Below are 27,857 nucleotides of genomic sequence, written 5' to 3'. Positions count from 1 at the left end.
TCCTTATGGGTGTGGTTCTGTATTGTTTCTTGGTTTAAAGGGAGGTGAGTTTTGGGCATGCAGGGCCGGGTTACTGAGGAGAGAGGGGAGGAGGGAGGGCTCTGCAGGGATCACCGCACTAACAAACGAAGATTGGCTAGTGAACGAGAGTGTGGTGGGGGAAGGGGCCACAGTTGTTGGAGCCCGGCCGAACGGGTTTCGATGGACTTGGGATGTGTGAATGATAGAACATAGAACATTACAGCGCAGTACAGGCCCTTCGGCCCTCGATGTTGCGCCGACCTGTGAAACCACTCTAAAGCCCATCTACACTATTCCCTTATTGTCCATATGTCTATCCAATGACCATTTGAATGTCCTTAGTGTTGGCGAGTCCACTACTGTTGCAGGCAGGACATTCCACGCCCTTACTACTCTCTGAGTAAAGAACCTATCTCTGACATCTGTCATATATCTATCTCCCCTCAATTTAAAGGTATGTCCCCTCGTGCTCGACATCACCATCCGAGGAAAAAGGCTCTCACTGACCAGCCTATCCAATCCTCTGATCATCGTGTATGCCTCAATTAAGTCACCTCTTAACCTTCTTCTCTCGAACGAAAACAGCCTCAAGTCCCTCAGCCTTTCCTCACAAGATCTTCCCTCCATAACAGGCAACATTCTGGTAAATCTCCTCTGCACCCTTTCCAATGCTTCCACATCCTTCCTATAATGCGGCGACCAGAATTGCATGCAATACTCCAAATGCGGCCGCACCAGAGTGTTGTATAGCTGCAACATAACCTCATGGCTCCGAAACTCAATCCCTCTACCAATAAAAGCTAACACACCGTACGCCTTCTTAACAACCCTCTCAACCTGGGTGGCAACTTTCAGGGATCTATGTACATGGACACCGAGATCTCTCTGCTCATCCACACTGCCAAGAATCTTACCATTAGCCCAGTACTCAGTCTTCCTGTTATTCCTTCCAAAATGAATCCAAAATGGGAGGAGGGGATTGATACGGAGTGAGGTGTTTGCAAGAGGAAGTGGATGGTGGGGGATTCTGAGGGGGAGGGGGTCCAACTGTAACAAAGGATGGACAGGGCCCGGGGGAATTGTGATGGTGGATAGGATAGGTGGTTGGGGGGGGGCGTATATGGCCCCAATTGGGATGATGCGGGGTTCGTGAAGAGAGTGTTGGGTGCCATCCCGGATCTGGATACCCATAAGCTGATAGTAGGGGGTTTGAAACATCTGCCGCCACACCCACCTGCAACTCCAGCCAGTCCGACACCTCAAATGTGACTCTAGGGGATCGGGCTCCACGTATCCATGTAAAACCCCCAAAATGGTGCTGAACAACGTCCTCCAAAAACTTTCCAGCTTCGGCAGGACAAAAACATATGTACATGATTTGCCCGGCCCTTCCCACATAACTCACAGGCATCGTCTACACCTTCAAACAGCCAGCTCATCCTAGACTTTGGAACTGAAGGTGAACAAGTCCCAGCTGCGCTCGCTGAGGGCTGATGTGGGGAGTGGACCTGCGGAGATCTTTTACACCCAGGGATTGGGATTATTCATTTATCGCCCCGGTGCGCAGGGTACTTTCGAGGATTGACTTTTTTATGGTGGGAAAGGCTGTTGGCTGAAGTTAAGAGGTCAGAGTAGTCGGCAATTGTGATCTCGGATCACGCTCTACATTGGATGGATGGGGTTTTGGAGAAGGGGGCAGCCCAGAGGCCAGGGTGGAGAATGGATGTGGGGTTACCGGTGGATGGGAGCTTCTGTGACAAGATAGGGAAGATGATTGAGGAGGTAAGAGAGATTTTGGAGGAGGATGGGAGGGACGCAGGGTACCTGGACCTTTGGTGGTGATTATAATGGGGATGCTCCAGGTATTTGGGATGTTTACAAGGTACAAATTGATTTTAGGGAAAAGCGAGTATTTTGTGATCTCCCTTCAGTGAGTGGTGGTTCGGGGAGTGGGGGAGGGGGCGCTGCCATGTGGCGGCATCACATTTAGGTATCTGGGGATACAGATGACCCAGGATTGGGTATGTCTTCGGAAGTTTAATTTCACTAGCTTGAGAAAGGTATATATGGAGGTGGGACTATCTTTCTCTGTCGTTGGTGGGACGGGTGCTGGCAGTAAAGACAAATGTTTTGCCATGATTCTTGTTTGGCCTGCTGATCTTTTTGTCCAAGGCCTATTTTTAGGGGGGTGGACAGACCTATCTCCTAATTTGTTTGGGCGGGGAAGGTGGTTAGGATTAGGAAGGTGGTACTGCAGAGGGGATGGCAGGCGGGGGAGGGGTTAGGCCTCCCAAATTTGATGTATTATTATTGGGCGTCAAATGCAGAGAAGGTTCGGGTATGGAGGGGGGGGGGAGCTTTGTGCATGAGGATGGATCGGGTTCTTACAGGGGGTCCAGGTTGCAGGCGCTGGCAACAGCCTCGCTACCGATGGCCCCAGGGAAGTGTACAGTGAGTCCGGTGGTGGTGGCCACGCATGAAAATCTGGAGGCAGTTTAGGCAGCATTTTAGGTTGGGAGCTGGGTCAGGGGGCGGATGCCAATTAGGGGGAATCATGGGTTTGAGCCGGGGAGGATGGATGCAAGGTTCTGGGCATGGGAAGGGAGGGGGATTAAGGAAATGAAGGACCTTTTTCTGGGAGAGCGATTTGCTGGTTTGGAGGATTTGGGTGAGAGGTTTGGGCTGGTGTGGGGCGAAAGTTTCATGTATTTGCAGGCTCGGGTCTCTGCAAAGATCTTCCCGACCTTCCAGATAGCGCCGGTTTCCTCTTTGCTGGAGGCGGTGTTGTCAGCGAGGGGAGGGGGGGGGGTTATGCCGGCGATTTATGGAGGGGTTTGGAGGAAGGAGGAGGAGGGGGATCCCATGGAGGGGTTAACGCGGAGTGGAAGGAAGAGTTGAGGGTGGTGATGGAGGAGGGTCTTTAGTGCGAGGTGCTGCGACGGGTAAACGCCTCGACTCGAGCACGAGGTTGGGGCTGATCCAATTGAAGGTAGTGTACAGGGCGCACCTTACAAAAACTAGAATGAGCTGGCTGTTTGAAGGGGTGGACGATGCCTGTGAGTGATGTGGGAAGGGCCTTGTGAATCATGTACATATGTTTTGGTCCTGCCGAAGCTGGAAAGCTTTTGGAGGACGGTGTTCAGCAACATTTTGGGGGTTTTACATGTAGACGTGGAGCCCGGTCCCCAAATGCCACATTCGGGGTGTCGGACTGGCTGGAGTTGCAGGCGGGTGCGGGGGAAGATGTTTTAGCTTTCATCTCGGTGATTGCTGGTAGGCAGGTCTTAACGGGGTGGAGGTCAGCTTCGCTGTCCTGTGCTTCGGCGTGGTGGGAGGACCTGCTGGAGTTTCTGACCCTGGAAGAGGTGAAATTTGCTCGGGGTTGGAGGGGGGGGGGGGGGGGGGGGGGGCAGAAAAGAGTGGTTGTTCTACAATTGTTGGGGTGTGTTTAACATGCACTTTCGGGAGTTGGTTGACGGGTTGCTTTGAATTGTAAAACTGCCGGAAATTGGTTGAATAAAAATATTTTTTGAAAAAAGTACTTCAGACCCACACCAGTCTGCCCTCACCCCAATTTGAATGGACTTTCCTGTGGCGGTGGGGTGTGCCGACTCAGGTTTAGAGATCTGATAATGATTTTTTATTTTTTTTTAATTTAAAATTATTTTTTAAAATTACTTTTTCTGAGTTACAATGCCAGGGCTCAGAGTGTGGGTCAGGGGCGAACCCCTAATCCAGCTCCTCGCCTGCCCCAAAAACCAATTCAAATTGAATCCAATTCATGGTCCCCACAAAAGATACATGCCAGATCTGAGCCAAAGGCTCAATCTACATTTTCCCTGCCAGGTAAGTATAATATGTAATCGCACGGAAATTGTGCTCAAATGTACATAAGTGTGAAATACAATCCAGATATATCGCAAGAACTTCTGCTCCCATCGCCGATCCCACCTGACGACAACAGGAGCAGAAAAAAAAAATTTGAATTGAATTGATACTTCCTGATTTAAGTCTGTGCTCAGAGAGGACTCTTCAATCTGATTGGCTGAGGAGCCACACTGTTGCTTGCCCTGCTCATATATGTCACAGATCCTTTGGACAGGGTGCTGAGGTAGATCAGGTGTCCAACGACATCAAGTCTCCACACAAAAGCTGCAAAAGGTCTGCAGGCACCTGCCACAGAAGGTTAAACCACAGCTCTGACAGTATTTTTGCCCCTTCAACACCCAAGGACCTGCCTTCATAGCCTGGTTTACCAATCCTGTAGATTTATGACTTCCAATACCAAACTAGTTTGACTAACCTATCTGTTCTTAACTAACATTTCTCTATGTCTTGGCTATTCCGAATACAAAAGTCCACAACATAATCTCGTCATTTTGTTCCCATCATTCTGAATTACTTGTACTTTTAGTATTTAGATCGATTTTATATATATTACCGTCTATGAGATACAATAATAGCAAAGGAAGACAATTTTTGCTCCCTCTAATTCACTGTAGATACAATGTTGAAACTGTTACATAATAAGAATATCAATATTCCCAAGTGCAATAACAATACCATCAGTTTTTATATCAGTGCACATTCTTTGATGAGGGAAAATAAGTCATCATCTACACACAAATGAAAGCATAAATACTAGCATTTCAAACTATTTTATTCCTCTCCAGAGGCAAGGGAGCAAGAAGATTCTCGAGCTTGGACTGGACAGAGAGCGAGTTAATATTTGACCTTTAATGTCAGCGGCAGAAAGATAGCAGAATTTGTGTAACTAGAAATGGTGACAATGGGTGAGATTCTCCCCCCGCGTTGCACCCGGCGCATATCCCGCTATTCTCCAGGAATCAAGGTTCATTCATGGAGCGAGAGAGTAAAGAGATAATGTTAAATTTATGGGAAATGTCAGTTAGACCAAATTTGCAGTACTGTGCATCTTTTCCATGCTACAAAAAGGACATTAAGGGGTTCAGTAGGGGGACATGTAGGAACTGTTTTCACAAGGATCATAATGTGAGATAGTCATTAAAAGGTCAATTGAAGGATTTAAGAGTTATTTCCATACACATAACGGTCATATGGAGTGTTGAAGCAAATGCATTAACACACAGAAGATGCATACGAGGGAGAAGAATATTGGAGCAACACGGAAAGAGGTAATTTGGAGATATCGATCCAGTTTAAATACTGGCTAAGATTATTTGGGTGGAATTGCATGTTTCTGTGCTGTCAATTGTCTTGGGTGGAATTGCATGTTTCTCTGCTGTCAATTGTATAGTGTTATCATCAGCAACATTTAAAAAAATTAAATTCAAACTCCCAATTATTTAACTTTGATTTGATTTATTATTGTCACATGTATTAGTATACAGTGAAAAGTATTGTTTCTTGCATGCTGTACAAACAATGCATACCGTACATAGGAAGGAAAGACTGCAGAATATAATGTTACAGTTATAGCAAGGTGTAGAGAAATGATCAACTTAATACGAGGTAACATTGTTCAAGAGTTTAAAAGAGTTAGAATGAAGTTTTAGAAGCATAGAACGAGAGTAAAAGATAGAATTAGAGGGTACGCTGGGCACAGCTTGCAAGAAGTAGCCTCGCTCCGGCGCCATCTTGAATTCACATTACATAACTGAATCACATGAATCACAGAATAATACAGTGCAGAAGAGGCCGTTCGGCCCATCGTGTCTGCACTGACACATGAAAAACCCCTGACCTACCTACCTAATCCCATTTGCCAGCACTTGGCCCATAACCTTGAATGTTATGATGTGCCAAGTGCTTATTCAGGTACTTTTTAAAGGATGTGAGGCAACCTGTCTCTACCATCCTTCCCAGCAGTACGTTCCAGACCGTCACCACGCTCTGGACATCCCCCTTAAATCTCCTGCCCCTCACCTTGAACTTATGTTCCCTCATGACTGACCCTTCAACCAAGGGGAACAGCTGTTCCCTATCCACCCTGTCCATGCCCCTCATAATCTTGTACACCTCGATCAGATCGCCGCTCATTCTTCTCTGCTCCAGCGAAAACAACCCAAGCCTATCCAAACTCGCTTTATAACCTAAATGTGCCATCCCAGGCAACATCCTGGTGAAACAACTCTGCACCCCCTCCTGTGCAATCACATCCTTCCTATAATGTGGCGGCCAGAATTGCACACAGTACTCCAGCTGTGGCCTCACCAAAGTTTTATACAATTCCAACATGAACTTCCTGCCTTGATTGATAAAGGAAAGTGTCCCTTATGTCTTTTTCACCACCCTATTAACCTGTCCTTCTGCCATCAGAGATCTATGGATAAACTTTTTCATAGAATTTACAGTGCAGAAGGAGGCCATTCGGCCCATCGAGTCTGCACCGGCTCTTGGAAAGAGCACCCTACCCAAGGTCAACACCTCCACCCTATCCCCGTAACCCCACCCAACACTAACGGCAATTTTGGACACTAAGGGCAATTTTGGACACTAAGGGCAATTTACCATGGCCAATCCACCTAACCTGCACATCTTTGGACTGTGGGAGGAAACCGGAGCACCCGGAGGAAACCCACGCACACACAGGGAGGATGTGCAGACTCCGCACAGACAGAGACCCAAGCCGGAATCGAACCTGGGACCCTGGCGCCGTGAAGCAATTGTGCTATCCACAATGCTACCGTGCTGCCCCTAAAACTTAAAGAATTACAGCATGGGATTTCATATTTTAAATAAGAAAAACTTGTGCTGTAGAAGAATTAAACAAAGCAAATTTTATTTTACTAACTTAACACTATATTTGATGAACAGTTATACTACACACCCAAAATTTTCAACAGCACACTCATTGTTCTACTTCTATTTCCACCGCTTACAGGACCTTGACCCAATCGTTTCCGTTTCCAGGACCTTGAGGATTCCTTCACCTCTCCTGGGACCAAAACAAGCTCTCGGGAGTACTCTTTGATTTTCTTCAGTGTTCCAGAAATACTCAGTTTGAGATTTCTTGGGAATCCTTTCACTAGAATCCAGCTAGGTGACCCACCCTCCAACTCTCCTTCCTCCTCTCATGATTGTGGACCCCTAAGCTCAAGCATGGGCATCACTGTTTTCTTGCTCAGTGACTTCAAATCAGAAAACACCCTTGGTTTCTGCTGGCCCTCTGCTACTGGTCTACAGCTCCTGGCAGAATCCATCTCTGCTTGCTTCAAAACTGCTCCCAGGCTCCAATTTACTACCTGCTTCTGTACAACAGCACACAGTTAAACCCAGATACCTGAGGTATGCTCACCAACTTTCCAAACCTGAAATTTCCATTTAAAAATTTCAATCCCCAAGTTAAAGTTATATTTCTAAAATACATGAATCTTGAAATTACATATTTGTAAAAAAATAATTACCTATAATTTAACCAGTTAAAATTTATGAACCAGATGTTTAAAAAAAAAGAAAAAAAATCTAGGTCATTACATCAGCAACTAATGAAATGAATGTAACAACATTCTAAGAAAACACTTACCAATGCTTTGAAATAATGATGCGGAATATGGTTCAGCAGTTCTGTGAAAGAATTTTCACCATTAATGAAATATGCAATTTTCAAACCACCATCTAGACATCACTTCATCGAGTTTAACACAAATGGATAAAATGCACTTTTGTTCTACAACAGACAGTTAACTAAATAGATGCTATGGACAACCTTGTTCTAGGTAATGCCACTGTGGTAAAGCACCTTACTACATGCAAGTAGCGGTGAAGCTATTCACTGATTACGTTTCCGTACGAAGGTAGGTAAATGTTTAGGTGAAGATGTTTATACTTGCATTTCAGACAGACCAACGTCATCATATAGCTCTTCAAATATTTGGGATTTTTTCAATATTCTTTTACTAATTTCCTTAATTTCAGTATCGTCCATTTTTACAGCAGCAATTGGGATGTAACCACCTGCAAACAACAAAAAGCATATTCCAAAGAAGAATCTCGCAGGAACAGCACAGGTTAAATATTACACTGACCATTGAAACCAGGTCTTCAGTCTATCCCTTAACAAGCAGGAAAACACCTCTTACACGATGTCTCCCGCAAATGTGAAACTAGTTAAGAGTAAATTAAAGGTTGTGAGAATATGCAATGGATTTTCAAAAGGGCCCGGTGTACAAATCCTGAAGTTGGAGTTCAACCCAATTGATACAACAATGTGTACGCTTCAAAATTATTTCACTGGCTGCAAAGCTTTGAGCCATTTCTTGATGCCAGGTGAAGTGAAACAAATTGACTGAAGACTGCATCTGTAAGATTGGGGCCTCAGGAGGAGGACTCACATTTGCACCTTCCAGCTACCAGTCAAGAACGGAAAACCTGGCTGATATTGCCCCTCTCTTAAGCAAGCGTAGTGAACGTTACTTGTTATTCGGCCTTATACAGCCACTCTGGCTGAGATTACCAAAATAAGTACTGAACCTTTGACCTTATTGGTCTATGTAGCTTAAGGTATAGTCCCTTTGAGGGAGAAAGCTGACTGATGGTATTTTAACCCAAGGATTACCATATCTCAGGTAAGGAGCATGATTAAGAAGGCAGGCCTTCATGAATAACCAGAGTGAAAGAGAGCGGGGTAGCGGAAGAGACACAGGGTGAAAGAGTGCAAGGAGATCAGCAGAGACACAGGGTGAAAGAGTGCAAGGAGATCAGTAGAGACACAGGGTGAAAGAGTGCAAGGAGATCAGCAGAGGCACAGGGTGAAAGAACATGAGAGCGGTGAGACTTCTTCGGACGCGTGAGGAACAGTGTGTTCGAACACCGAGACCTCAAACCCAGCACCAAGCTCATGGTCTACAGAGCAGCCGTGGTCCCTGCCCTCCTGTATGCATCACATACATGGACAATGTACAGCAGACACCTCAAATGCTTGGAGAGATATCACCAATCCTGCCTCTGCAAAATCCTGCAAATCCAGTGGCAGGATAGGCGCACCAACGCGAGTGTCCTCTCCCAGGCCAATATCAACGCACTGGTCACGCTCAACCAGCTGCGATGGGTGGGCCACATTGCCCGACACAAGATTCCCAAAACAAGTGCTCCACTGAGAGCACCGCAACGGCAAGCAATCACTAGGAGGGCGGAGGAAACGGCACAACGACACTCTGAAAGCCTCCCTAAATAAATGCAACATCCCCATCGACACGTGGGAATCACTTGCCTAAAGAACACACAAGCTGGAGAAAAAGCATCCGCAAAGGCGCCAATCACCTCGAGTGTCGTAGGGTGGAGAACTCGGAGACCAAGCGTAAACAGCAGAAGGAGAGCGCAGAATCCAGAGCGTCCCACCCACCCACCTCACCAAACACCGTCTCCCAAACCCGTGGTAGAATCTGCGCATCCAGGATCAGACTATTCAGCCACTGCAGAACCCACTTCCCCGGAGTGGAAGCAAGTCATCCCCGACCCTGAGGGACTGCCCAAGAAGGAGACATAGCTTAAGTTAATTATTCCGATCACCTTTACTATTGAGTTCACAGAAATTCAAACATTTACCATCAATAGAATGGCACTAAAAATGATCAGTCGATCAATGTGTCTAAATAGAGTGAGCAATCCTATGCCTCACAGTAAACATGAAACTTTAATCTAGCAATTGTGATACACGAGACTCTAAATCAACGGAAATGAAACAGATAGGTGCAGAGATTAAAAATTATAAAAGAAAATTAATTACATACAATTCCCATCTTGAGTTTTTGCTAACCACTTCCCAGTAGGACAGTCAACCATCCGAATAATTTCCACCATTTCACCCTGCTTCACTGTGAGGCCCAGTTTCCCTCCTTTTAAATGCTGTTGCACTTGAACTTTATGTATTGGAATTTCCAAGCCTGTGATCTAATAACAAAACAGGTAAACAAAAAATATTAACGGCAATGATGAAAACAGAAGCCAAATGTCTCGTGATTTTTAATAAGTGGTTTCTTGCCTTGTATCTCCTGTTGTCATACACAATAGGTTAACAAAATCCGCCCTGGATTTTCACACGAGGCAAACATTACATTAAACTAGAAATTCAAGATTAAAATATATGCGTATGAAAATTGCCGAGATAACATTCAACATACCGATGTGCCTTGAGGCGTAAGTGAATGTGCAGGTAACAGCAATGCTTTTAATTTTTAAAAAATCGTTCAAATTGCAAAGTTAGCCAGCATATGAAAAGGCAGTTTTGAAGTATGAAATTTCGAGCACAGAGGCCAGTAGCTCCATCATATCTGTAAAGGCTCTTTGCTAGACTAATCTAGAACTACCCAACCGCCTTGCAATCTCTCAACCTTGTATCTTTCAATGTTTCAAATGTGCATCCAATATTCCCTTCAAAAAAACAATGGGTTATTGTTTGAGAGAATCCTTCATGAATTGTTACCGAAAATGTAATACTTTCTGGGCGGGATTCTCTAATCCAGCAGCAGAGTGTCCACGCCGTCGTAAACAGCGTCGCGTTTTACGACGGCGTGAACGGGCCGACCCGACGACTAATTCTGGCCCTCAAAAGAGACCAGCACGGCACTGGAGCGGTTCACGCCGCGAACTGGGCGCCGCGGGATCCGCACATGCGCAGTGGCACCGGGGCCAACGCGTGCATGCGCAGTGCCTTCCTTCAACGCGCCAGCCCCGATGCAACATGGCACAGGACGACAGGGGCCTGCGGGGAAGAAACGAGGCTCCCTGTCAGAGAGGCCTGCCCGCCGATCGGTGGGCCCCGATCGCAGGCCAGGCCACATTGGAGGCCTCCCCCCCGGGGTCGAACCCCCCCTCCCCCTCCTCAGGCCGCCCCCCCAACCCTTCCATGCCGAGTTCCCACCAGCTGAGAGCAGGAGTGGCCGTCTCTGGTGGGACTCGCCGTTTTCACAACGGCCGCTCGGCCCACCCGGGGGCCGGAAATCGGCGGGCCGGCCGCATAGAGCGGCCCCCGACCGACACTGCACCAACCACGCCGGCGCCAATGGTTCCAATTATCCGCTCTGCGGAGAATCAAGCGCCAGCGTCGGGGCAGCGTGGCGTGATTCACGCCGGTCGGGGGAATTCTCCGGCCTGGCCCCAGGCTGAGAGAATCCTGCCCTCTTATTTTTGATCGAAACAGCGCACAAGCGTAACAGAAACAGAACGATTCTAATTAAACTGTTCTGTTTTTCCAGTATTTATACTTATAATTCTAGGTTGTTACATATCAGTGGAGATGCAAGGTAGCAAAGTGAGACCAAAAATGTCAAAGAGGACAAAATCTGCAGCTTTTCATGGCTTGGGGGAAGAGAAAGATGAGCTGGACAGATTTGGCGGTTGAAGTCATAGGTTTGAGAAACAAAACTCTTGTCAGGGATAGATTTACAAGCAGCAATAGGGCGACGTGCAGGAATAAATAAGATATTTTTGATTGACTAAGATCCTTTTTTTCCCATTTAGGAAAGTTACTATGTTGAGTATTGTACTCCAGCATGATGTGTACAAGAAACCAAACCCCACGTCAAGCTGTAACATTAAAATAATTAGAAGTTTAAGAGACATTAGTGATATTATACAACCTCAGAACCACAATACATTAAGTTGATATAGCAACTGCACACATCTCACTAACTTTACGATATTTTAAACATACGTTGAATTTCCTCTGTAATTCTTTTTCTCTCTTTTCCTTATTTTCACAGTCCTTAACTTGAACCCGAGGTTTCACTTTTGATTCTCTGTTGCGTAATTTATTTTTCTGCTCCATTTCTCGGTGTTGCTGTTCCTTTTCATTATTGGTTTCTTCTTGGGCACTGTTTCAAAAAGAAAGATTCAAGCGCTAAATCAAAAGGATGTTTGCTTCCTTTAAGAACTTATCTTCACAACTGTTCTTACTTGCGTGTAAAAAAATCCTAAACAATTGTAGAAAGATGCTGATACTGTGGATTACAACAGGCACATGCCTGAAGAAACAATCACCAGGTGTGACTAGCATTACCAATACAAAGTTTATAGTCCGATGTTTTCTCTATTCTATTGGAGAAATGAAGTGAGTCATGTGACCTGGTCGGAATGCTGCCTGACAACAAACTTAGGTGGATTGGTTATTGAAGGTTAAGAGCGGGCCCAGGCTGATTTTACTGGGAAGAGTGTGCAAGATGGTCACACCTATGGACAACGACAACAGCAAGTGCATGTGAAGTATCCAAATCTCACAGGGAGTTGTTAGGAATGTCAGGTTTTATAAACAGTTGTAATTTATAGCCAGTTAGCATTCCTACCCGGTTATAAAGCCAATGTGATTCGTGTTACCAATTAAATGGGCTTAAAGAAGGAAAAGTTAATAGAAGGCAACTGAGATATCGGGTTAGCCGGTTGAGAGAGCGAGTGGGAGCGAAACATATACAGAGACCTGAAGCAGAGAAAATGCTCTCATTATTCACCACAGAAGAGATCAAATTCATTAGGATTTGAAAAAGGCTGAAAGGTTAATCTAATTTCGGCTAGAGGGAGCAAATTCGAGGGTAACCCTCACAGTGAAATTCAGTGTGGAGAAGGAGGTGGCATGGTGATGATGTCACTGTACTAGTAATCTAGAGGCCCACTTTAATACCCTAAACAGCTGGCCCCAAATCCACCAGGGCAGCTGGTGCAATTTAAATTCAATTAATAAATCTCGCTCATCCTAGCAATGGTAAGCATGACACTATCATTGATTGTAATAAGGTGGTAGTACATGTGGAACAGCTAATAAAGCATATAGTATTCTGGGCTGTATTAAAGGACCTAAGTGTACATGAGCAAGGAGGTTATGCTGAACTTGTACAAGATACTAGTTAGACCTCAGCTGGAAGTGTGTACAGTTCTGGGCACCACACTATAGGAAGGATGTGATTGCATTGAAGAGAGTGCAGAAGAGGTTTACAACAGTGTTCTTCAAAGCCAGGGGCGCAGCCCGCGGGTGGGTCGCGGGCAGGTGTCGGGCGGGTTGCGGAGCCGTTGTCCGCGGCGCTCCCGTTTGCGCAAATCCCCGCGCAGCAGCCGGCTTTTCATAACGCTGGCTGCAAGCGGCCGCGAACATGTTAAAAAAACATTTGGAGCATTGCGCATGCGCACCGATAATTGGGCACACATACGCAGTACGGCCGCTATTTTTAAAAAATGGTTGCAGTTTTTTGTTTTATTCGTGGTTGTTATTCATTTAATTTTTATTTTTTCCAATTATTTTATTCATTTATTTTTTACAAGTTCGGGGGGGGTTTATTCATGTTTTTAAACTCATTTTATTTATTTATTTTTTACAAGTTCGGGGGGGGGGGGGGGGGTTACTTGATAAGATTTTACAGGAAAAAAATTCAGAACTTTGGACAGATGGAGACTCCATACTTTCCGACAGCAGAAGGCTTCACCTTCATCCAACAGGTTCCATTGGAGGAGCGTGTACGAGGGCCAACAGGACCCAAAACCATTTCCTCCAATTTTGTCAGCAGCAAACAAGGCAAGAGAAAATGGTGGGTCGCGCAAGTCGGCCGGCGTGGGTCGTGAAGGTCGGCCGGGTTGGGTCCCGAAGGTGGGCCGGTTGGTAAAAATGGGTCCCCGGAAAAAAGGTTTGAAGAACACTGGTTTACAAGAATGGTTCTAGGGATGACAGACTTCACTTAGGAGTAATAGATTGGAGGGGTTGGGACTATATTTCTTGGAGAGGGAGCCAAGAGGAGATTTGAGAGAGGTGTTCAAAATTCTGAGGGGGCTGGAGAATAGATGGGCAGAAACTCTTCCTGTTCAAAGAATAACCAAGAATGAGAGGACACAGATTTACAGTGATTTGCAAAAGAAGCAAATATGATTTGAGAAAAGAACATTTTCACACAGTGAGTGGTTTGGGTCTGGAACGCAGTGCCTGAAAGTCTGGTAAAGGCAGTTTCCAAGCGCAGGCTTGGAGGGCTGGTTCCTGTACTGTATCGTTCTTTGTTCATTCGAGGCATATTAATGGGATATTAGATGATTATTTAAATGGAGTCAACGTACACAGGTATGGGGAAAAGGCACAAAGTCAAAATGTTCATTTGGAGAGCCATTGCGGACACAATGGGCCAAATAGCCTCCATCTGCGTCGTAACAATTCTGTGATAAAAACGCATCCAGTTCACTAATGTCCTTCAATCAACATTTCCTTCCTTTGGAGAAGAAAATCAGTCATCCACACCTGGTCTGGACCACAGGCAACTCCAAAACAACTGGATTGGATTTGTTTATTGTCACGTGTACCGAGGTACAGTGAAAAATATTTTTCTGCGAGCAGCTCAACAGATCATTAAGTACATGGGAAGAAAAGGGAATAAAAGAAAATACATAATAGGGCAACATATACAACGTAACTACATAAGCACTGGCATCGGATGAAGCATACAGGGTGTAGTGTTAATGAGGTCAGTCCATAAGAGGATCATTTAGGAGTCTGGTGACAGTGGGGAAGAAGCTGTTTTTGAGTCTGTTTGTGCGTGTTCTCAGACTTCTGTATCTCCTGCCCGATGGAAGAAGTTGGAAGAGTAAGCCGGGTGGGAGGGATCTTTGATTATGCTGCCCGCTTTCCACAGGCAGCGGGAGGTGTAGATGGAGTCAATGGATGGGAGGCCGGTTCGTGTGATGGACTGGGCGGTGTTCACAACTCTCTGAAGTTTCTTGCGGTCCTGGGCCGAGCAGTTGCCATACCAGGCTGTGATGCAGCCAGATACGATGCATTCTATGGTGCATCTGTAAAAGTTGGCAAGGGTTAGACCACAAGACATAGGAGTGAAAGCAAGGCCATTCGGCACATCGAGTCCACTCCACCATTCAATCATGGCTGATTTCAACTCCATTTACCCGCTCTCTCTCCATAGCCCTTAATTAATAAAGGTTAATGTGGACATGCCGAATTTCCTTAGTTTCCTGAGGAAGTATAGGCGCTGTTGTGCTTTCTTGGTGGTAGCGTCGACGTGGGTGGACCTTTTGGAGATGTGCACCCCGAGGAATTTGAAACTGCTAACCATCTCCACCTCGGCCCAGTTGATGCTGACAGGGGTGTGTACAATACTTTGCTTCCTGAAGTCAATTACCAGCTCTTTGGTTTTGCTGGCATTGAGGGAGAGATTGTTGTCGCTACACCACTCCACTAGGTTCTCTATCTCCCTCCTGTGTTCGGACTCGTCGTTATTCGAGATCCGGCCCACTATGGTCGTATCGTCAGCAAACTCTTAAATTGCTTAGCAAGCCACTCAGTTGTGCCCAATTACCTCAAAGTCAAATAGGAATGAAACAATGAACCACCTAGCGTGGACCTAGGGACTGGAAACAATGGCACACTCAGCTCAGTCAACCCTGCAATGTCCTCCTGTGGGCTTGTGGCAAAGTTGGGAGAGCTATTTCACAGATTAGTCAGGCTTCAGCCAGACACAGTCAGATTCACCAAATCATACCTTACAGGCAATGTCCCAGACACCACCATCACAATCTCTGAGTATGTCCTGTCCCACCAGCAGCACAAACCTCAGTCAGGTGGGAGATAGCTTGGCACCCTTGACATTGACTCCCATAAGTGTCATGAAATTAGGTCAAAAATGGGGAAGGAAACTCCCCAGAGGTTACCACCTAGCACACTGCCTGGCTGGTTGAAAAGAGTACTCCTCTCTATTGAACATCAATTGGAAAAAGCACTGAGGGTGTGAAGGGCACAGAATCAACTCTGGGTGGGGGACTTAAATGTCCAACACCGAGACTAGTTGGGTAACACCAATACTGACCGAGTCCTAAAGGACATATCCTAGGGGCAGCACGGTAGCATTGTGGATAGCACAATTGCTTCATAGCTCCAGGGTCCCAGGTTCGATTCCCGGCTTGGGTCACTGTCTGTGCGGAGTCTGCACATCCTCCCCGTGTGTGCGTGGGTTTCCTCCGGGTGCTCCGGTTTCCTCCCACAGTCCAAAGATGTGCAGGTTAGGTGGATTGGCCATGATAAATTGCCCTTAGTGTCCAAAATTGCCCTTAGTGTTGGGTGGGGTTACTGGGTTATGGGGATTGGGTGGAGGTGTTAACCTTGGGTAGGGTGCTCTTTCCAAGAGCCGGTGCAGACTCGATGGGCCGAATGGCCTCCTTCTGCACTGTAAATTCTATGTCTATGTCTATGTTAGCCTGGGCCTGCACAGGTGATGAGGGAACCAACCCAGAGGGTAAAGCTTACTTTACTTTGTCTTCTCCAATCTACCGTCACAGATGCACCTGTTCATGATTGACTTGATAGGAGTGGCCACTGCACTGTCCTTGTGGAGACAAAGTCCTGTCTTCACATTAAGGTTACCTACATTGAGTTGTGTGGAATATGTGTGAATACCACAGTGATAAATGGGATAAATTTCAAACAGATCTAGCAACTCAAAGCTGGGTATCCATGAGGTGCTGTGGGCCATCAGCAGCAACAGAATCATATTCAACCACAGTCTGTAGCCTCCTGCTGAGGTACCCAGCATCACAAATGCCAGTCTCAGCTAATTTGATTCACTCCACATGATATTGGGAAATGGCCAACTGCTCTGGAAAGGTTATGGGCCCTGACAATATTTCAGCAATCGTAATGAAGACTTGTACTCCAGAACTAGCTATGCCTCTAGCCAAGCTGTTCCAGGAAAGCTACAATGCTGGCATCTACCTGACAATGTGGAAAGTTGCCCAGGGATGCCCTGTACATAAAAATCAGGACAAATCCAACCCGGCCATAATTGCTCCACCAGACTTCTCCCGATCATCAGTGATAAGACATTGTCTCAACAGTGCCAGTGCATTCAAGCAGCACTTTATCAGCAATAATCTGCTCACTGATGCTCAATTTGGGAGCTACCAGCTCCACTTTGCTCACGAACACATTAGCCTTGGTCAAAACACTGACAAAAGAGATGAATTCCAGAGATGAGCCATCAACAGCAGAATTACATTCAAGCACAGTCTGTAAACGCATGGCCTGGCATATCCCTCACTGTACCATTAGCATCAAGCTGGGGATCAATCCTGCCCTTAACATCAAGCCAGCACCTGATTGAGTGTTGTATTAAAAAACTGAAGTCAATGGGAATCTGTACAAAACTTTCCACCAGTTGGAGTCATGCCTACTACAAAGTATCATGGTTGTGGTTGTTGGATGCCAATCATTTTAGTCGGCGGACATTGCTACAGGAATTCCTCAGGGTAATATCCTAGGTCCAAACATCTTCAGGTGCTTCAATGACCTTCCCTCAATCATCGGGTCAGAGTGGGGATTTTCACTGATGATTGCACAGAGCTAGGTCACATTCACAACCCCTCAGATGTGGAAACAGTTTGTGTTTATATGCAGCAAGACCTGGACACCATTCAACGTAGGACTAAGAAGCAGCAAGAAACATTCACACCACAGGCAATGGCCACCCTCAACAAGAAGCAGTGCAACTAGATCTCCTTGACATTCAATGGCATTACCATCACTGAACCCCTACTATCAACATCCTGGAGGTAACCATTCACCAGAAACTGAATTGGACTAGCCATATTAATACTGTGGCTACAATAGCAGGTCAGAGGCTGAGAATTCTGCAGCATTAAACTCACCTCTTGACTCCTCAAAGCCTATCCACCATCTACAATGCACAAGTCAAGAGTGTGATGGGATACTTTCTATTTGCCTGGATCAGTGCAACTCCAACACCACCAAAGATGATCAACACCATCCAGAAAAAAGGAGCCCACTCGATTGGCACCCTAGCCTCTACCTTCAAAATTCACTCCTCCATGACCAATGCACTGTGGTAGCCATGTGTACCATCTACAAGAATCATTGTAGTAACTTGTTATCCCGTCTTGGAATCATATCACTGTTCCTTCACTGTCGCTGGTCAAATCCCTGGAACTTTTAAAAAATTAACTTACGGGATGTGGCGTCACTGGCTAGGCCAGTATTTATTGCCCATCCCTAGTTGCACTTTAGAAGGAAGTGGTGAGCTGCCTTCTTGCACCACTGCAGTCACTGAGGTGTAGGTACGCCCACAGTGTGGTTAGGGAGGGAGTTCCAGGATTTTGACCAGCGACAGTGAAGGAACAGCAATATATTTCCAAGTCACGGTGATGAGTGACTTAGAGGGGAACCTCCAAGTGGTGGGGTTCCCAGGTAACTGCTCTGTCCTCCTAGATGGTAGTGGTCATGGATTTGTAAGGTGCTGCCTAAGGATTCTTGGCGAGTTCCTCCAGAGCATCCTGCAGATGGTACACACGGCTGCCACTGTTATTTGGTGGTGGAGGGTTTGAATGTTTGTGGAAGGAGGAGCAATCAAGTGGGCTGCTTTGTCCTGGATGGTGTCGAGCTTCTTGAGTGTTGTTGGAGCTGCACTCATCTAGGCAAGTGGAGAGTATTCCATTGCACTCCTGACTTGTGCCTTGTAGATGGCAGTCAGGCTTTGGGGAGTCAGGAGGTGTGTTAATTGCCATAGGATTCCTAGTCTTTGACTGCTCTGGTAGCCACAGTAGTAATATAGTTAGTTCAGTTTCTGATCAATTGTAAGACCCAGCTTATTGATTGTGGGGGATTCAGCGATGGTAATGCCATTCAATGCCAAGGGATAATGGTGAGATCCTCTCTTGTAGGAGATGGTCATTGCCTGTCACTTGTGTGGTGGGAATGTTACTTGCCACATGCCAGCCCAAGCCTGGATATTGTTCAGGTCTTATTGCATTTGGACATGGACTGTTTCATTATCGGAGGTGTCGAGAATGCTGCTGAACATGTTTACGGATTAACATCCCCACTTCTGACCTTATGATGGAAGGGAGGTCATTAATGAAGCAGCTGAAGATGGTTGGGCCTCGGACTCCACCCTGAGGAACTCCTGCAGTGATGTCCCAGAGCTGAGATGAATAACCTCCAACCACCACAACCATCTTCCTTAGTGCCAGGTATGACTCCAACAAGCAGAGAGTTTCCCATTGACTCCAGTTTTCCTTGGGTTTCTTACTTGGTCAAATGCTGCCCTGATGTCAAGGGCAACTACCTCCCTAATACCACTGTGGATTTACATACACCACATAGACTGCAGTGGTTCATGAATTTGGCTCAACACTACCTTATAATTAGGGATGGACAATAAATGCTGGCTTCTCCGACCATGTTCACACTCCATGAAAGAATTAAAAAGAGCAGGCCATCTCAAACAGAGAAGAGCTTGGGCCGTTTCTGGGAGATTAAAGGATCCACTGAAGGGACAGAAAAAAGTATAAATCTACAGTGTGAGGGAGGCTCGGGTGGTCGGAGGATGAAGGGAGGGATTTTTTCGGTCATGTCGAAAGTCACATGGGGGATCTTTTCTGTAGCTTAAAGAATATGTTTCCTACTCAATAGTGGCTACTCAAAGTTGTTTTTAATTTGTTTGTTATAAATAATGTCTTAAAACGTGAAATATCGTTGCGAGATCCTTCGAGGCAATCACTGGAAAATCAAGTATCTTTCTACAAGTTATCGGCCTCTGGGGATCGTAAACTAGACTATTAAGCAACATCATAATTTTAATCAGTTTAACTTTTGCATTTGTCAATTGACTTAGGTGGCAATTGACATATTGTTGTTTATGAGTGAAGGAGCCTATTCAAATAAAATGCCAATGCCTGGCAAAGTATCCCATCATAGGATAGCACTGAGGGATTTAATGGATATAAAGATCAGATATGGTTAAATAGTCAGAGGTGAGGTGCTATGAATGGTCAACCCCTCAACCTTGTGTGCAAGACTGGGTTTAATTCAATTAAAATTGGTGCACAGGGCGCACTTAAGGAAGGCAAGTATAAGCCAGTTGTTTGAGGGGGTGGAGGATAGCTGCAGATGGTGTGGGAGGGGCCCAGCTAATCATGTTCAGATGCTCTGGTCCTGCCCAAGGTTGGAGAAATATTGCGGGTCGTTTTTCAGTCTGAAGTTCTGCACGTGGATTTGGAGCCGGCTCCTGGAGGCCATATTCGGGGTGTCAGAGCTGCAGGAGTTACAGATGGGGCGGAGGCAGTGGTCTTAGCCTTCGCTTCATTGATCACTCACAGGCGGGTCCAGTTGGGGTGGAGCTCAGCTTCTTCCCCCTGTGCCTTTGTATGATTGGGGGAGTCGAATGGAGTTGCTGGGCGGGATTCTCTGTCGGCTGAAACGGGAAATGCAATTGGACGGAGAATCGGTTTTGATGCCAAAATCAAAAGTGCTGGTGTAATGCCAAATCGCAATTCTCCTGTGCCTTGACAGCGGCGTCAATATGTTCCACTCCGCATGTACAGTAAACACTCTTGGCACATCATTTGCAAGCCTGACCCAGTATTCTGCGGGGCCTCCGCAATTATTCACCTGCACCAGGGCGAATTTCCGACGGTTTGGTTCATTTTTGCTTTTAAAAGTCCTGAAGCAGGTGCCGTGGCTGGTGAGGGAGAGACAGGGGGTAGGAAAGTGTCCAACATCGCCATAGTTTACTGACAGTTGTGCCGCTGACCGGGGGGGGGGGGGGGGGGGGGGGGAGGGGGAGACTTCTACCAGGGCTGGAGGGAGTAGCGGGGTGTGTCCAGGAGGTGGACTGTTGGGTCAGGGTGGATGAGCAAGGAGCACCATTGCCACGGCCTACAAGGCAGCCAGTGTGAACCTAGCGCCACAGGTCGTATGGGTGTCCCCCCAGGCCACCCTCCTAGGTGCCTTCTGGCCATAGCTGACCTATCAGCAGGATGGGCTTGTTCCAACACAACCAGTTCCATCTCATTGGCTGGGATGGTGTGTGTGTGTGTGGATGGGGCGCCAGTTTTGCGGTCATGGAAGTCCACAAATCCTGCTCCGGCGTCAACACTTAGTCTCAGGAATGGAGAATGTTATAGCCTGTATTTGGAGAAGGTGATGTTTGCTCTGAGAGGAGCTGATGAGACGTTTCACAAGAGATGGGATTTTCTTATCTTACACTTTGGGGATCTGGTTGCCATCAAGGGGTGGGGGAGGGTAGTTCGGGAGGTGGGAGGTGGTGTTGGGGTTATGTTTATTTGTTGCAAAAATGTTAAACTGTTGAAAATTTGAATTAAAATATTTTAAAATAAAGATAGTCAGAGGTGATGGGAGGCACAACATGGCTGTGGGTAAAGTCCCACATCATTCCGCAAAAAGACTAAACATGGTATTTCCAGTGCAGATGGAAGCCATTTGGCCCATCGAGTCTGCACCGACCCTTGGAAAGAACACCCCACACCTCCACCCTATCCCCGTAACCCGGTAACCCCACCTAACCTTTTTGGACACGAAGGACAATTTAGCGTGGCCAATCCACCTAACCTGCACATCTTTGGACTGTGGGAGGAAACTGTAGCACCTGGAGGAAATCCATGCAGACAAGGGGAGAACGTGCAGACTCCGCACAGGCGGTGACCCAAGCCTGGAATTGAACCCGAGACCCTGGAGAGGTGAAGCAATTGTGCTAACCAATGTGCTACTTTGCTGCCCGAACAAACTGATAGGATTACATTCTTTTAGAGTAGCACTTATTGCTTATTTGCAAAATGTGTAAGGAAAAACATTCAACAATCTAATTTGATTTTAGCGTACTATTTAAAATAACTGGCTTCATTTGAACTGACTTCAAGAATTGTCCGTTACTGCTTATTTCAGTAAACAGCTGCAACAATGATTTAACTGATTTGGTGGTTTAATGTTATAAATGGTCTGGGGTCACTGATATCAACTACCTTCACCAAGATAACAGCATACAATTGAAATCCTATATGCAATTTGCAAATTAATAAATTACTTGCCCAGGCACGCTATCCTACTTACTCAAGTATGGTTCGCTTGCATTCATAAGGAATGTAGTTTGCCTACTGGAGTTGATTTTTGCACTATTGAGATAAAATTTGGGCATCCTGATAAGCTGTGAAAAATGAACCAATAGACCAGCAAGAGTTATTATATTCCAGCGGAGTGGAAAGAAATGGTCAAATGATAAACGATCCAAAAAGAAGTGATACTTACATTTTCAAAGCATATACTGCTTTACATTCTTAATGTTGAAATTAAAAAACTTACCCCACAATCTTTTATAATAAAGACAGACAATGCTGGAAATACAAAGCAGGTCTGGCAGCCTTTCGTGGGCAGAGAGACAGAGTTAATGTTTCAGAGTGATGACGTTATATCAAGGGGACTATAAGCAACACATGTCCAAATGGTCAAGAGAACCCTCACAAAGCATGAGGATAGAAAGGAAAACCCAATATGTGCTTTATTAACACCGTGATCTACATTCTCAAGGCTGACATGAAATTGCCTGCTAAACTATTGACTGGAAGAAAATATAAGGCAAACTCTGCCGAGGAAGATACTAAGATACTGTTGTTGGGTATTGGGTTATTGTTCGATAGGGGACAAGGAAGTCTTCATAATGTTAAGTCGGTTAACTGTATGCATTTATTAACTACAAGAACCATACAGTTCTTTCCAACAGGAGATCGACCCTTAAGCACGGGTCATGTGTTCCCTGTCACACTGTGTGGGTGATACTGTTCTCGGTCCCATGTTAACCCTATATGTACCAGACCCTTATACTACAGATACTTCCTCCAAGTGACCAGTGCTGTGCTTGGTCCTTTGTACTTTACGAAATGAACTCACCAAACACATCTACTTGTCCAAACCAAAATCCTTTGTAATAATAATCTTTATTGTTGTCACAAGTAGGCTTACATTAACACTGCAATAAAGTTCCTGTGAAAATCCCCTAGTCGGCACACGCCAGCACCCGCTTGGGTACACTGAGGGAGAATTCAAAATTGAGTCTTGTGTGGTAAGATAGAAATCTGATACAGAGCATGTTATCATAGAGTCTGCTAACTACTCCTCTGGAACTTACACCTAGCATTGACCATTTATATGTATATCTTATTACCCTCTCAATCTTATTCTGCAGATGGCTGGATGTATCTCCCTTTTTAGCAGAGTCACGGGTCACATGACAAAGAACAACAAAGAACAAAGAAATGTACAGCACAGGAACAGGCCCTTTGGCCCTCCAAGCCCGTGCCGACCATGCTACCCGACTAAACTACAATCTTCTACACTTCCTGGGTCCGTATCCCTCTATTCCCATCCTATTCATGTATTTGTCAAGATGCCCCTTAAATGTCACTATCGTCCCTGCTTTCACCACCTCCTCCGGTAGCGAGTTCCAGGCACCCACTACCCTCTGCGTAAAAAACTTGCCTCGTACATCTACTCTAAACTTTGCCCCTCTCACCTTAAACCTATGCCCCCTAGTAATTGACCCCTCTACCCTGGGGAAAAGCCTCTGACTATCCACTCTGTCTATGCCCCTCATAATTTTGTATACCTCTATCAGATCGCCCCTCAACCTCCTTCGTTCCAGTGAGAACAAACCGAGTTTATTCAACCGCTCCTCATAGCTAATGCCCTCCATACCAGGCAACATTCTGGTAAATCTCTTCTGCACCCTCTCTAAAGCATCCACATCCTTCTGGTAGTGTGGCGACCAGAATTGAACACTATACTCCAAGTGTGGCCTAACTAAGGTTCTATACAGCTGCAACATGACTTGCCAATTCTTATACTCAATGCCCCGGCCAATGAAGGCAAGCATGCCGTATGCCTTCTTGACTACCTTCTCCACCTGTGTTGCCCCTTTCAATTACCTGTGGACCTGTACTCCTAGATCTCTTTGACTTTCAATACTCTTGAGGGTTCTACCATTCACTGTATATTCCCTACCTGCATTAGACCTTCCAAAATGCATTACCTCACATTTGTCCGGATTAAACTCCATCTGCCATGTCTCCGCCCAAGTCTCCAAACAATCTAAATCCTGCTGTATCCTCCGACAGTCCTCATTGCTATACGCAATTCCACCAACCTTTGTGTCGTCTGCAAACTTACTAATCAGACCAGTTACATTTTCCTCCAAATCATTTATATATACTACAAAGAGCAAAGGTCCCAGCACTGATCCCTGTGGAACACCACTGGTCACAGCCCTCCAATTAGAAAAGCATCCTTCCATTGCTACTCTGCCTTCTATGGCCTAGCCAGTTCTGTATCCACCTTGCCAGCTCACCCCTGATCCCGTGTGACTTCACCTTTTGTACTAGTCTACCATGAGGGACCTTGTCAAAGGCCTTACTGAAGTCCATACAGACAACATCCACTGCCCTACTGCATCAATCATCTTAGTGACCTCCTCGAAAAACTCTATCAAGTTAGTGAGACATGACCTCCCCTTCACAAAACCATGCTGCCTCTCACTAATACGTCCATTTGCTTCCAAATGGGAGGAGATCCTGTCTCGAAGAATTCTCTCCAGTAATTTCCCTACCACTGAAGTAAGGCTCACCGGCCTGTAGTTCCCGGGATTATCCTTGCTATTCTTCTTAAACAGAGGAACAACATTGGCTATTCTCCAGTCCTCCGGGACATCCCCTGAAGACAGCGAGGATCCAAAGATTTCTGTCAAGGCCTCAGCAATTTCCTCTCCAGCCTCCTTCAGTATTCTGGGGTAGATCCCATCAGGCCCTGGGGACTTATCTACCTTAATATTTTTTAAGACACCCAACACCTCGTCTTTTTGGATCTCAATGTGACCCAGGCTATCTACACACCCTTCTCCAGACTCAACATCTACCAATTTCTTCTCTTTGGTGAATACTGATGCAAAGTATTCACCTTGGTCGAGAAAACACATGGGGTGTCTGTACGCCACCTGCTGACTGGAGGTCGCACCCCATCCAACTATGATATAGCCCACAGGCATATCACCACAATCAGGAAGAAAGAAAGGCAATAAGTCACTGATGCACAGATAGGAGGACAAAATGTCAACAAACATGTCATATTCCTGCCCAAGTTGCTGCAAGAACGAACTGCACATATACAGGATCCAATCATGAAAACCTGGGACACAGCAGAAGCTGCTGGTGAAGGTGGGACTTCAAGGTGATGCATAATCGAAGCTCAAACCTGTAAGAAAATAAGGTGGAACAGAGCTCATGCTGAAACTGCCCGAGCTGGAAAGCAGAAAAAGGTCAGTAACCACATGAGCAAGATCACCAACCAGCAGAGCAACATCAACATCACCAACAAGTTGTGCAACATCAATAGCATCATCAACAAGTGACATAATATTAGTGACATCAATATCCTACTACTTCAGCGCTACCAGGAACAATATACTGAGAAAATGAGGCAAGTTAAAACAAACTCTAAACGTGTTCAGTTTAATTATATACATTTTATTTCCAGAAATAACACTGCACTTTGAAATAGGAAAACAGAAAAATTGAATTAAATCAGTCTTAGATTTTTAGGAATGTTTAGGAATTCTAAATTGGAATATTTAAATTTTCATAGACTTCAATTTTAACCATTTCCTTCCACCATATCCAACTCCGCCCTCTCAACCAACAGATTTGTCTGTTTATAGACAGACTGGAAAGGTCAGATACCTTGAACCCAATACATTCACAGCCAAGTCCTCCAATTGACATGCACATCATTATAATTTCAAGCAAGATCTGCAGCTTTGAATCAGAGTATATATCTTACTTTTTATTTTTCCTGCCCCTATAACCAATTGTGATCTCTCTACCCTAGTTAAGATCAAACGAAACCTAGAGTGAAATCAGGAATTTTTTGATCTGTATAGCTGACCACCATACCCTTGGATGCAACAACATTTACTGACGGAAATGCTGTGAGGACAGGAATGACCATAATTGAACTATATAGATATTGTAGAGTAGATTGCTGTATTTACTCGGAGCCGTAGACATGGTTTATCTGAATGCAAAAATAGTAAAACATAGAACATAGAAAATACAGCACAGAACAGGCCCTTCGGCCCACGATGTTGTGCCGAACCTTTGTCCTAGATTAATCATAGATTATCATTGAATCTACAGTGCAGAAGGAGGCCATTCGGCCCCCTGAGTCTGCACCAGCTCTTGGAAAGAGCACCCTACCCAAACTCAACACCTCCACCCAACACCAAGGGCAATTTGGACATTAAGGGCAATTTATCATTGGCCAATTCACCTAACCTGCACATCTTTGGACTGTGGGAGGAAACCGGAGCACCCGGAGGAAACCCACGCAGACACGGGGAGGACGTGCAGACTCCGCACAGACAATGACCCAAGCCGAAATCGAACCTGGGACCATGGATCTGTGAAGCAATTGTGCTATCCACAATGCTACCGTGCTGCCCTTAAGAACAAATAAATCTACACTATATAATTTTCCCGTAATCCATGTACCTATCCAACAGCTGCTTGAAGGTCACTAATGTTTCCGACTCAACTACTTCCACAGGCAGTGCATTCCATGCCCCCACTACTCTCTGGGTAAAGAACCTACCTCTGATATCCCTCCTATATCTTCCACCTTTCACCTTAAATTTATGTCCCCTTGTAATGGTGTGTTCCACCTGGGGAAAAAGTCTCTGACTGTCTACTCTATCTATTCCCCTGATCATCTTATAAACCTCTATCAAGTCGCCCCTCATCCTTCTCCGCTCTAATGAGAAAAGGCCTAGCACCCTCAACCTTTCCTCGTAAGACCTACTCTCCATTCCAGGCAACATCCTGGTAAATCTTCTTTGCACCTTTTCCAGAGCTTCCACATCCTTCCTAAAATGAGGCGACCAGAACTGTACACAGTACTCCAAATGTGGCCTTACCAAAGTTTTGTACAGCTGCATCATCACCTCACGGCTCTTAAATTCAATCCCTCTGTTAATGAACGCGAGCACACCATAGGCCTTCTTCACAGCTCTATCCACTTGAGTGGCAACTTTCAAAGATGTATGAACATAGACCCCAAGGTCTCTCTGCTCCTCCACAATGCCAAGAACTCTACCGTTAACCCTGTATTCCGCATTCATATTTGTCCTTCCAAAATGGACAACCTCACACTTTTCAGGGTTAAACTCCATCTGCCACTTCTCAGCCCAGCTCTGCATCCTATCTATGTCTCTTTGCAGCCGACAACAGCCCTCCTTACTATCCACAACTCCACCAATCTTCGTATCGTCTGCAAATTTACTGACCCACCCTTCAACTCCCTCATCCAAGTCATTAATGAAAATCACAAACAGCAGAGGACCCAGAACTGATCCCTGCGGTACACCACTGGTAACTGGGATCCAGGCTGAATATTTGCCATCCACCACCACTCTCTGACTTCTATCGGTTAGCCAGTTCGTTATCCAACTGGCCAAATTTCCCACTATCCCATGCCTCCTTACTTTGTGCAGAAGCCTACCATGGGGAACTTTATCAAATGCCTTACTAAAATCCATGTACACTACATCCACTGCTTTACCTTCATCCACATGCTTGGTCACCTCCTCAAAGAATTCAATAAGATTTGTAAGGCAAGACCTACCCCTCACAAATCCGTGCTGACTATCCCTAATCAAGCAGTGTCTTTCCAGATGCTCAGAAATCCTATCCTTCAGTACCCTTTCCATTACTTTGCCTACCACCGAAGTAAGACTAACTGGCCTGTAATTCCCAGGGTTATCCCTAGTTCCTTTTTTGAACAGGGGCACGACATTCGCCACTCTCCAATCCCCTGGTACCACCCCTGTTGACAGTGAGGACGAAAAGATAATTGCCAACGGCTCTGCAATTTCATCTCTTGCTTCCCATAGAATCCTTGGATATAACCCGTCAGGCCCGGGGGACTTGTCTATCCTCAAGTTTTTCAAAATGCCCAACACATCTTCCTTCCTAACAAGTATTTCCTCGAGCTTACCAATCTGTTTCACACTGTCCTCTCCAACAATATCGCCCCT

General features: G+C 45.7%; 1 protein-coding gene across 3 annotated transcripts in view; it reads right to left on the bottom strand.

Moving 5' to 3' along the window:
• LOC140426354 (uncharacterized) overlaps positions 1–27,857 on the bottom strand; it is a 160,338-nt gene that overhangs the window by 93,058 nt on the left and 39,423 nt on the right. For all 3 annotated transcript variants that reach the window (XM_072511014.1, XM_072511013.1, XM_072511012.1), the window contains exons 4-7: positions 11,657–11,816; positions 9,735–9,894; positions 7,836–7,959; positions 7,529–7,569 (exon numbers count right to left, since the gene is read on the bottom strand). In XM_072511014.1, the coding sequence (XP_072367115.1) occupies positions 7,529–7,569; positions 7,836–7,959; positions 9,735–9,894; positions 11,657–11,816 (485 nt within the window). The remainder of the gene's footprint in view (positions 1–7,528; positions 7,570–7,835; positions 7,960–9,734; positions 9,895–11,656; positions 11,817–27,857) is intronic.

Source organism: Scyliorhinus torazame, chromosome 7 (assembly GCF_047496885.1).
Source record: "Scyliorhinus torazame isolate Kashiwa2021f chromosome 7, sScyTor2.1, whole genome shotgun sequence".
Taxonomy (NCBI): Eukaryota; Metazoa; Chordata; class Chondrichthyes; order Carcharhiniformes; family Scyliorhinidae; genus Scyliorhinus; species Scyliorhinus torazame.
This window is presented reverse-complemented; position numbering and strand designations above follow the sequence as displayed.